The sequence below is a fragment of the Peromyscus leucopus genome, chromosome 20, assembly GCF_004664715.2.
Source record: "Peromyscus leucopus breed LL Stock chromosome 20, UCI_PerLeu_2.1, whole genome shotgun sequence".
In the NCBI taxonomy this organism is placed as follows: Eukaryota; Metazoa; Chordata; class Mammalia; order Rodentia; family Cricetidae; genus Peromyscus; species Peromyscus leucopus.
Genome location: NC_051080.1, coordinates 54,458,967 through 54,471,234, shown reverse-complemented (window position 1 = coordinate 54,471,234; position 12,268 = coordinate 54,458,967). Strand labels below are relative to the sequence as shown.

General features: G+C 34.6%; 1 protein-coding gene across 6 annotated transcripts in view; it reads left to right on the top strand.

The window, feature by feature from the left end:
- Window positions 1-12,268, top strand: part of Csmd3 (CUB and Sushi multiple domains 3) — a 1,154,880-nt gene that overhangs the window by 1,097,502 nt on the left and 45,110 nt on the right. For all 6 annotated transcript variants that reach the window (XM_028867965.2, XM_028867960.2, XM_028867959.2 and 3 more), the window contains 3 exons: window positions 255-428; window positions 2,647-2,829; window positions 10,287-10,463. In XM_028867965.2, the coding sequence (XP_028723798.1) occupies window positions 255-428; window positions 2,647-2,829; window positions 10,287-10,463 (534 nt within the window). The remainder of the gene's footprint in view (window positions 1-254; window positions 429-2,646; window positions 2,830-10,286; window positions 10,464-12,268) is intronic.

Sequence of the window (12,268 nt, the reverse complement as noted above, 5' to 3'; positions counted from 1 at the left end):
AGTTTACAGTTGAGAAATGCAAATTTCTATACAAACAAACAAATAAATGATCACAATGTTTTAAGTAAATTTCTGATTTTGTATTCATCTATAGTCATATTTTACTTTGGTCACATGTGGTCCTCAGACTGCTGGTTGGAAATGGCTTTAATATGTTTGAATAGAAAAATTACTTTTATTTTGTAAACAAGCTGATTTGGGTGGTTCGATAGGAGATATAAAAAAATTTTATATTCAATAATTATGTATTGTAGTGATTGACTGTGGACACCCTGGCATTCCACCAAATGCAGTCCTGTCTGGAGAGAAGTATACTTTTGGGTCAACAGTTCACTATTCCTGCACAGGAAAGCGCTCTCTTCTAGGCCAGGCATCCAGGACTTGCCAGTTAAATGGACATTGGAGTGGATCGCAGCCTCATTGCTCAGGTACCACTGGAAAATGGAACAGTGTGTGTCATAAATTACATTATAATTACTAATCCATAGAGTGTACTCTAAGGACTTCAGCATTCCTTCAAAAATATAAGTGAAGATTGAAAATCATTTATTAGGATGCTTGTAAGGGGTATTGTGAGTTGAGAGGCCAAGGAATGCTGATTCTCCAGTGCAGTGGTTCTCAAACTGTAATGCTAAGACTCTTTAATACAGGTCCTCAGGTTGTGGTGACCCCAAGCATAAAATTATTTTCTTTGTGACTTCATAACTGTAGTTTTGCTACTGTTGTGAATCTTTATTTAAATATCTGACAGGCAGGATATCTGATGTGAACCCATAAAAGGGTTGATGAATCCCAAGGGGTCATGACCCACAGGTTGAGGACCTCTGCTCTAGATGCTAAATTTCAAGTATGTGTTTTAGATTGTACTGTGCCCTATGTAAACAATTATGTGGTTTTAGGATATGTTTCTGTATGAATTCATAAAGATTGTGTAACTTCTTATGCTAAAGTAGACATTTTATTTTAGTAAATATCAAATTTGATTTTCCTAAGTTATATGATTAATTTACATCAGAATTCAATTCTATTTCTTTCTAAGCAAGAATTACCTAGTGGCTAGATTTAAAAAATTCCTAAATGTTTTTAACTGAGATAATCTAACAAATCTTATGAAAGCAATGTATTAATACCAACTTTATTTATTTATATGGACATCATATATGTTAATTCTTTATAACTATCGCAGTTCTCTCTAAATCAATGAATATGAAACTGAGATTGTATTAATAACCAGTAGACAGAGTATTTCATGCATTTTATCATGATTTATAACATTTGTTTTCTTTAGAAACATGTAAACTTTAGATATAGAATAGCTCTCTGGTTGATACTATTTATGTTGCCCCAATAAGTAGATATGATGCTATTTTTCTATAGTTTACAAAATTTACATATGAATCCATCCTTTTATGTAATTTTACTTTGTAGAGACCAGGGAGGGAAATCATTAGTATTAGTTTTACATTGCTTTCCGTTTAGAAGTGGAAAAGGTGAAATGATTGCATTCACATCTTCTAAGTACTGGCAAGTCTCTATGTAGTTTTTGTTTAGCACTTCAAACTTAACCTACAAATTTGCATACATTAAAAACTGTCTGCCATGAAAAATTGGCATTATTTTAACTTACTCATAATAAATAAATTCCCAGAAGACCAATTGTACATATAAACATTCTCTTCCTTATGTATATAGTACATTAAAAACTTAAAACTGAACAAAGAATAAACTATTGCATATGTCTAAACAGTAAACAATGACTTGAAAATGTGAGTAGTAATTAGCATTACATCAGAGGTAAAAGAGGAATTTAAAGGAAGGATTCCACACAGACCATGTTAGAATATGTCAGAAAGGGCATTTAGAAAGTATGCTAAGTGCCCTCACAGTCAATCAATCTTTCTCTCCCTCTCTTGGTTTCTGTATTAGTACTATGTATCCTGTGGTTAGAAATATTTAAATAGTGTAGAGACTGAGAAAGCAGTGACATGGAAAGAAAAAGACAAGAACCAAGTGATGAGAGTGAAATCCTTTTGCAAAATAGATACCCAGCTTCTACCTCAGGGCTATTTACAACTTATTTCTGCATTTTCACACATTGAAAAAAAAAGCAGTTGGTCGATATCTCTTTGCTGACAGTCATTAGAAGAGAAATTTAAAATGAGAAATTTTAAATGTATAAGAATAATTCTATTATGAGATTTGCATGTTTCTCACATGCAGTAGTTCCAGAATAACAGCTGAAAATGTATTAATAATTAGATGATCCAGCAAATGAATTATGTGATTACAGAATCCAGTCTTTCAAATTTTGTATGAATGTATTGTCTGTTGAATCCATTGTTCTGTCACATAAATTTTCCATCAGTTCCATTACTAACTAGATTCTGGGAATAATAATGAAATATCTGTACCCTTTTAAGATTATGTCTACAAATCTCCAATAAGGAAAATAGCTTAATGCTCAGTAACCGTTTACTTTTTCATTTGTGTTTTCACATGAATGTAGACAAGTGAGATCCATTTCAATGCAGTGAAGTTATGTGAAAATAGCATGCACAAAATTAACGCCTACAAGCCAATTGGCCTAATTTGTGAACTTAACAAATGCATATCATAATAAATTAATTTGCACTTTTCTGCATCTAGGAGATGCTACTGGTACATGTGGGGATCCAGGTACTCCTGGTCATGGCTCTAGACAGGAAAGTGATTTCAGAACTAAAAGCACTGTACGCTTTGCTTGTGATACTGGCTATATCCTTTATGGCTCAGAAGAAAGAACATGTTTATCCAATGGCAGCTGGACTGGGAGACAGCCGGAGTGCAAAGGTAATCTCAAGTTGAAGTTAACAATACTAAGAGCGCTAATAGTATCTCAGTCTGATTATCAATTACATTGAACTGAAAAAGTTGTAAAATATATCTCTGAGTATGTCCTTGAGGATATTTCCAGTGATTGGATTGGATCACAAAAGTTCTGATCCCTGCAATGGTTTTAATAAATGACCAACAAATTAAAATCTCAGCAGACTATTGGAGCTGATAGGATTATGGAAGTTGGCCCTAGTTATAAGAAGCAGGTAGCTAGGTGCATGCTTTTGAAGGGTGAATATTGGCTCCAGTCTTCCTCCCTCCTTTTCACCTCAAAGTAAGAAACTTTGCTTTCCTAGACCCACAGACACCCTCAGGATACTCTCATTCACCACAAACCTCTAATAGTGGAGCCATTTGGCTTTATGCTAAAACTTCTGAACCCATGAGCCAAAATAAATCCTTTGCCCTTTAAGTTGTATAGGTCAGGTATGTTTTCACACCAATGAAAGGCTGACCAGTATGGCATTCTAATTTAATGTGTACTTAAAATCACCTGGGCACTCTTTCTATACTGCTATAGACTAATATGACTATAACTTTCAGATCCCCATCTTAGAACAAAATGTTTTATTGACACTTCTGTCAGATAATTATGAATGATAATTTTATGGAAACATCTTTGGTCATTTAAAAACAATACACCCCCTTTTCCTCTTATTGGGTTGCCTTGCCCATATTGATATGAGGGTTTGTGCCTAGTCATACTGTAATGTGTTATGCCATGTTTGGTTGATGTGCCTTGGAAGCCTACTCTTTTCTGAAAGGAAATGGAGGAAGAGTAGAATTTGGGTAAATGGGATGTGTGGGGTGAACTTGAAAACTAGAGGGAGGGGAAACTGGTTAATATATGAGAAAAGAAAAAAACAAATAACAAAACAAAAACCTGTTCCTGAATTGATGCAAGTGTAACTCCACGAATCTATGAGGAAGACCCCAGCTAATACTCCCAGCAATAGAGGATACATAGCCTAAATTGGCCACTTCCTGTGATCAGATTGATGACGCTCATAGTTGTTATCAGAGAGTCTTCATCCAGTAACTGATGGAAACAGATAACAGAGATCCACAGTCAAACATTAGGCTGAGCTTGAGGAATCCTACTGAACACAGGGAAAAAGGATTGTGGAGCCAAAGGGATTAAGAACATCACAAGAAAACCCACATGAACAACTAATCTGACTCTTACAAATTCACAGAGTCTGACCAACAACCAGGGAGTCTGTATGGAACTAACCTAGGCCCTCCACATATATGTGATAGTTATGTAGCTTGGTCTACTTGTGGGACTCCTAACAATAGGGGCAAGGGCTGTCCCTAATGCTTTGGCTGGCTCTTGGGAATCTATTCCTCATACTGGATTGTTTTGTCCAGCCTTAATACATGGGGAGGAGCTTAGTCTAATGGCAACTTGATATGCTATGCTTTGTTGATACCCATGGGAGGCCTGTTCATTTCTGAATAGAAAAAGAGAAAGAGAGGATGAGGGAGGACGTAGGGGGAAGGGAATGGGAGGAGATAAGGGAGGAGTAACTGCAGTCTGGATGTAAAATTAAAATTATATATATATATATATATATATATATATATATATACAAAATATCAAGCATTTTGAGTGAAAAACTCAAAAATACTGCCAGAAATTTCTTTTTATCCTATTTATTTGTAGTGTACACAGTAGTAAAAATAACTTGTTCTCACATCCAGCTTCATAATTATGTTTGTCTTCTGAGACAAATGGAATAAAAATACTTAGACCAAGTTACTATTTGTAGAACACAATTTTTGTTGCTAAGATTGCTAATGTGTTAAGCTCATAATTGTTATTCATGTATGTTTAATGATGGACACTGAAATGTAGTTAAAAACTGCCCTAGAAGAATTATCTTATTCTTGTCATTGCTTCATTTTGAAAGCAAAACGTGCCAACTTACCAGAAGACTTACCTGACGTTGTACCAAACCTACTGATTTAGTAACAGAAATGGTTTCCATAGAACACTGCTTTGCTGTTGATTGACTGTATTATAGATATATTTTTATCATATTTAAGATTAGTATTCATACTGTAGTAAAACATATACTTATCATTTTTAGCTTGAGTGAATCCTATAACCTTCAGAAAGTCAGATGTTATACAGAGTGGAAGTAAAGAATGAAGTAGCTGAATAATATACAGAAAATAGATAGCCAGCTTTTGAAGTTCTTAAATTATCTTCCAAGGTCTTCTTAATTGTAATAACAATTAAGGTGCTATCAAAAATGCGACATTCTATATAAGTAAATTCTCAGCCATCTGTTTTCTGTAAAACAAAATACTGAATAGATGTAGTAAAGACTGATGTTAACATTCTTTGTTTGCATGTGCACATAAGAGATATATTTATTCTAGCATACATAAAAAAATAATAATTTTAATAGTGGTTGTATATAAATTACTAAAAGTATTTTAGCAGACTTGAAAAGGAACTAAAAATAAAACTACCATAACCTACAGTAAAATCAATCATAAATCAATGATGTATTATTTGATAATCAGATATAGTTTTTGGTGCATGGGGCATTGTAAGCTACACATCTTCTTGAAAGCAGTTTGCCCCTAAGCTTGCCTCAGAAAAATAAGCACTGTTAATCATAATTTCTTGATGTAATCAATCAGTAATTTTTTTTAAAAACAATACTTAAAGTTACAATATGAAATTACCATGTAGATACAAAACTAGAATTTTAAGACCTTTCAAGATTGGTTGATAAGATGGTTTGGTGGGTAAAGGTGCTCACCACTAACACTGACAAGCTGATTTCTATTGCCTTGACTCAAACAAGTGATAAGAGAACTGACTCCTGGAAGTAGTTCTCTCACTTCCATATGCACATAGCAATTTTTATTACTATATTTGATAATTATATGACAAAATAGTTATATAATTATGATGTCAGTAGTCTGATATATTTCTTTACTAGAGATAATGAAATCCTTAAAGAAATGATACCATATGGAATGATAGTTTACAATTTTTATCTACCAGAAATTGAAAACAATGTTATGCTACAAAACACTATTTATTTTAATATATTTTTAATTAAAATAGAATTACATGACTTTCACCTTTCTCTTTTCTTACTCCACCCCTTTATAGATACCATCATTCCAACTCCTTCCAAGCACCCACCCTCAAATTGATAGGCTCTTTTTCTTTAAATATTATTACTATGTACATATATTTAAACATATGTATGTACATATAAGTATACACAAATATATAAATGGAACATGCTGAGTCCATTTTTATTGTTTGTGTCTCTATAGTTTCAGAACTGACCATTTTGTGTTGGGTAACCAGTAAGGAGACTCATCCCAGGGAGAGGTTAATTCTTTCTCTCCCAGGAGTCATTAGTTGCCTAAAATTCTTTGTCTGGGGATGAGATCTTTTCTTGTATTGCTGTGAAGAGACACCATGACCATAGCAATTCTTAGAAAGAAAAACATTTAATTGCGGCTAGCTTACAATTAGAGGTTTAGTCCATTTTCATCATGGAGAGTAGCATGTAGGAAGACATGATACTGGAGAAGAAGCTGAGAGTTCTGCATCTTAATCTGCAAGCCACAGGAAGTGAACTGTGTCACTGGGCTTGGCTTGAGCATATATGAGACCTCAAAGCTCAATTCCTCCTACAAGGCCACAACTACTCCAACAAGGCCTTACATCCTAATGTTGCCAGTGTCTGTCAGCTAAGCATTCAAACACATGAGTCTATAGGGGCCATACCCATTCAAACCACCACATTCCACACCCTGGCTCTCATAGGTTTATAGCCATAACATAATGTAAAATGCATTTAGACAAACTTCAAAAGTTGCCATAGTCTATCACAGTCTCAACAATGTTTTAAATTCCAAAGTTCAAAGTCTCTTCTGAGATTCATTCAATCTCTTAACTGTAATTACCTATACAATTAAAATCAAATAACAGATCACATAATTACAACATATAATGGCACAGGATATTCATTACCATTCTAAAAGGGACTAAAGGGAAGATAATGAGGAAATACTGGACCAAACCAAGACCAAAACCAGCTGAGCAAACTCCAAACTCTACATGTCCATGTCTGAAGTAAAAAAAAAAAAAAAAAAAAAAAAAAAAAAAAAAAAAAAAAAAAAAAAAAAAAAAAAACCACCAAAAATCCACTCTTCAGATTTCCAACTCCTTTCATCTTTGTTGACTGCAACACTCTACTTTCTCTTGAGCTGGTTCCACTCTCCGTTAATAGCTTTCCTCATCAGGTATCATGTGACTCAAGCAGCTCTAATATCTTGGGATTGCCAAGGCAATTTATACTTCACTTTCACAGCATCACATAATGAACTCTCTAGGCCTCCATTCAGAGATATCCCAGACATTTGCCTGGCCTCAATAGCTTTCCTTAGTAGCAGAGGAGATTCCATAACTCCTTTCTTCTACTATGGACTCTCCATCCAGAAGCATATGACTGAAGCTGCCAAGTTCTACTATTTCCTGGGGTTGGAACATGGCTCCCTTGTTCAGTTACATCGTCACCAGCTTTTTGTTTATGATGATTTCCTTTACTGTCTAAGCCTGGCTACCCTGGAACTTGATCTGTGGGCCAGACTGGCCTCAAACTCAGAGGTCCACCTGCCTCTGTCTCTTGAGTACTGGAATTAAAGGTGTGTATCTCAACTCCTGAACCTAAACTGTTCTTTAATTCCTTTAAACAAGTTGAGGGTTTAGCTGGGTGGGGTCTTGCCTTGAGGTCACTATTCCTTTTATTCCATTTCTTAATCTGTTTATCTCCTTGAACACACGATTTAGCTCTCTTTCCCTTCTTGTTCCTTTTTTCCTCATATTGTGTGTTTTATATTTTTACGTGCTCAGCTTGCTCCTTTTCATTATAAGTCTTTATTAGAGTTAACACTAAGAGCCACATGGCAGAGTCTATACTAGGTTGTTTTGATTTCCTCTCCCAACAGAATTAATCCAAATCTCTCACTTTAGCCTTAGGCAGACTCTTTAGACAAGGGCAAAATCCAGAGGCATTCTTCACCAAAATATGATGAAAACAATCTCTATGAAACACACGAAAATTCCTCTCCTCTGCAACCTCATGAGGCAGGCCCCCACAGTTCAGAAAACTCTCGGTACCACCATCTTCCATGTCCTTACTAGTATGACCCACTAGCCAGTGCTTAAAGCCATACACTGCTTACCTAACTCAAAGTACCAAATTCCAAAGTCCTCCAAATGAAAGCATGGTCCAGGCTATTATAATACCCCAGACCCTTGGTACCAACTTCTGCCTTAGTTGGGGTTTCTATCACTGTGAAGAGACACCATGACCATGGCAACTCTTATAAAGGAAAACATTAAATTGAGGCTACCTTAGTTCACAGGTTTAGTCTATTATGATCATGGAAGGTGGCATTCATGCAGACGTGGTATTGGAGAAGGAGCTGAGAGTTCTGCATCTTAATCTGCAGACAACAGGAAGTGAACTGTGCCATTGGGCATGGTTTGAGCATAAATGAGACCTCAAAGCCCACGTCCACAGTGGCATGCTTCCTCCAACAAGGCCCCATCTCCTAATAGTGCCACTCTCAACAGGCCAAGCATTCTGGGACCTACACCTATTTAAACAACCACAGATCCCATGAGATTTCCCACCTTCCATGTCCAATGAATGATACTGGAATTGTTCTGGTCTTATTTATGTAGCCATTTCAAGAAGAAACTGTTTGATAGCTGACTTCCTGAGATTCTGGCTCTTAGAATCTTTTCAACACATCTTTTGTGATGTTGACTAGTTTCAGTTGTATAATTCATGGACAAATTTGCCAGACCGGTATAATTCCCTACTGCACTCTACATTTTATTCTTATACTTTCAGACAAGAGTAGTTACTACTCTTCATTAGTAAGGTTATTTTTACAACAAATAGAGACCATTACAGAAAATCAAAATTGAACACAATGCAGTGAACTACTGATTATAACACCAACAGATACCTTTATGTCACAGTTCCTGCCTCTATAGCCCAGGAAACATTACCAAAGATGTGGTAGAAAGAGCCAGAATACTAGAAGGTCAGCTTACCTTCAATTTCTGGGAGGCAAATAAGGGCACTAGCTATAGTCAATATTGATTGAAATCTTTTGAAACCCCCGACCAACAACTGAAAAAAGAAATATATGCCACGCCAGGTATTGGAGATTTTGTTTGAATCATCTATTGCTGCTGGGAGAACATTGTTACCACAAATCTATATATCAAACAATTACTGGTATCACTTTCAAACATCCCACTTCTCTCCATCTCACTCTATCCCTCTGGCCTCACATTTCTCCATTTTTCACTTTATAACATTTGTGACCTACTATTCCTCTCTAAGAACCTCCTCCAATGCATGATCCTCCTTTAGTTTCTTGGTTTTTCCTGATAAGCTATGATATGTACTCACATCTAGAGATTTGAAGATAGGATTCACAAATTAAGTGAGGATATATGGAATTCCTGGGCCTGAATTCCCTCATGCTTTATAATATTTTTTAGTTGTGTGGATTTACCTGTAGCTTTCATAATTTTATATTTCTTTACAGATGAATAGTATTCCACATTTTGAATATATACCACATTTTCATAATCCATTCATCAGTTAAAGGACATTTAATATTTTCATTTGCTAGTATTGTAGATAAAGTAGAAATGAACATGGCTGATACATAAGTATCTGGTGCTAGGATTTTAAGTCATTTGGCCTGTGATAAGAAGTAGAATAGCAGGGTCATACAGTATATTTATTTTCATTAGCTTATTAATCTTTAAGACAATGTGAATTTGTGATTTTTATTGAAAACTTACTTGGTTGCTTTCTATTTACTTTGTTTTTTATATGTGCTCAATTGCCTAAAGAGAGGAAATATAACAATGCAAATGTTATATATTTATGGAAAATGTGCATGAATGTGTACAATATTTAAATTATATATAAAACAACTATTCTCAAGAAATATAGATCTAATAAATATATTGCATATTATTCTTTCTCTTAATTTTCTAAATTTTTATGAATTGGTTTTAAGGCAAAAGAAGAACTTTATGGAATCGGAAGGCAACCCTCTTTAAATGATTACTTTTCTTTGCAATAGTTGTACTAAAACTACTAACACTAACAGTTTTTAAAAAAGTTATTTGATTTGAAATCTAGTAATTAAGCCAACAAAATCAACATAAAGTCATCTTGAATTTCAGCTACTTGGGAAGATTTTTCATTGCAAAGTTTGGCAAATTTTATTATTACTTTGGATATTTTTCAAGGAACATTAGGCGTTACCTCTTTGTGAAAGGATCTCTATTTGCATTATTTTTGAACACACTCATGGACCGTCTGTTTTTACAGCTGTACAGTGTGGCAACCCGGGAACAACAGCAAATGGGAAGGTTTTTCGAATTGATGGTACAACATTCTCCAGTTCTGTTATTTATTCCTGCATGGAAGGCTATATCCTTTCGGGACCCTCTGTTCGACAGTGCACGGCCAACGGAACATGGTCTGGAAGTTTGCCCAACTGCACAAGTAAATTTTTTCTTAATTCTTCATTCAGGTGAAAATGTATAAAGGTGTCATCAGGTTTTAACTGAATTTTACCTCTTTGAGATTAAAAGATTATGAATGTTTATGATTAAAATATACACTAATGATTTCAAGAATTGGTAGTCTCACCAAGGTATTGTATTGGCTAAGTGACTAAAAAGGAATAAAAGAAAATCAGTCATATTTTATATAATTTAATAAAATTTAGGAATAGTTATAAAATATGAGTTTATCAGAATAAAATTATAATGGATTTAATTTTTTATTTACAAATCTAACTCAAACCAATATCAGTCTTGATGTTTGAAAGCATGGTCATTATTTATGAGTGCTTACCCTGAAAAAACTTATAGATATTTTGATGTGGTAAGTCAATTTTCTTTTTGTTTTTGGTTTTTCAAGAAAGCATTTCTCTGTGTACCCTTGGCTATTCTGAAATTCTCTCTGTTGACCAAGCTGGCCTCAAACCCAGAGATCTGCCTGCATCTGCCTCCAGAGTTTTGGGATTAAAGGTGTACACTTCTAATGCCCAACTGTAAATCAATTTTTATTGGTGATCTGTTATAGAAAATCAGTCCTGATAACTGGCTTGCTGTGATGAATTCTTAAAATCTTATCAACCAATGTCTACATTAGGCATAAAATAGTATTTAGGGTTAGGAATATACCTTAATTGTACAGTTCTTGCCAAACACATATGAAGCATTGAGTTTGTTCCCAGAGCAGTGGAAAAGGTAAGTCAAATAAAGAAAGGAAGAAGGAGAGAAAAAAGAAACCAGAAAGAGAGGGTAGAAGAAAGGCTGTAAAGAAGGATGACAGAAAGATATAAAGTAGAAAGAAAAAAAAAACAGTAGAAGAAAGCAAGTATTTAATCAACACATCCATGGAAGACCATGCTTGACTAAATGTTGGGTTTGTTGTTTTTATAGTACATGTTTTCCTTTTATCTCAGAATGAGTATGCCCGATGCCCAAGAGTAGAGAACCAAAGGAAACAAATTCAAAGGCATTTTCGAAGGAGCCTCTTTCTCTCTGTCTCTCTTCTACCTCTCTCTTAAACTCCTACAATTCTTTTTCATATATTTTAGGCTTCAGTTTTGATGTTTTTGTGGGAATCTTGAGTTTGTGAATGAGTGCATTTCTAAGTTTATCACTGATTCTTGTGTGTTTTCTTGGACTTGCCACCTTCTGCTTGATTTGACTTTTTCCAAATTGTTTTTTGATTTATATTATGATAACTTGTATTATGTTGTCTCTTAGATGCTTACCTTTTTTTTCCTCCCCAAGGGGAGACAGAAAGGGATGGATCTTGATGGGGAGGGAGGTGGGGAAAACTGAGATGAGTAGAATGAGAGGAAAATATTAAAAATTTGTAATAAATGCTAGGCTGATTTCAAATATTGGACTGAAATTATAACATCCATCTTGTTATTTTAACACTTCAAAGAAAAGTATTGTGCTAAACAATGTAATTCAACAGTCAATTTTACTAAAGCTGGGGATTTGCTACATGTTGACCACTGTATAGGCCACAATATGGTTAATTTGTTCATAACAACCTTAACCATGATCAGGAAAAAAATTTCTCTAAGAAAGAAGCAAAGAGGTTTCAGTGAAAATTAAGCAGTCTAAAATTCTACAACAAAAACAACTAAGAGACTATTAGGATTTCTACATGGGAATGTAATTGAATAGAATCCATGTTTCATATTTCTTATTATTAATGGACAGTGATTCTTAATTAGAGTCCTATAACTTTAGATAATAGCCTAGACTTGCATTGCATGA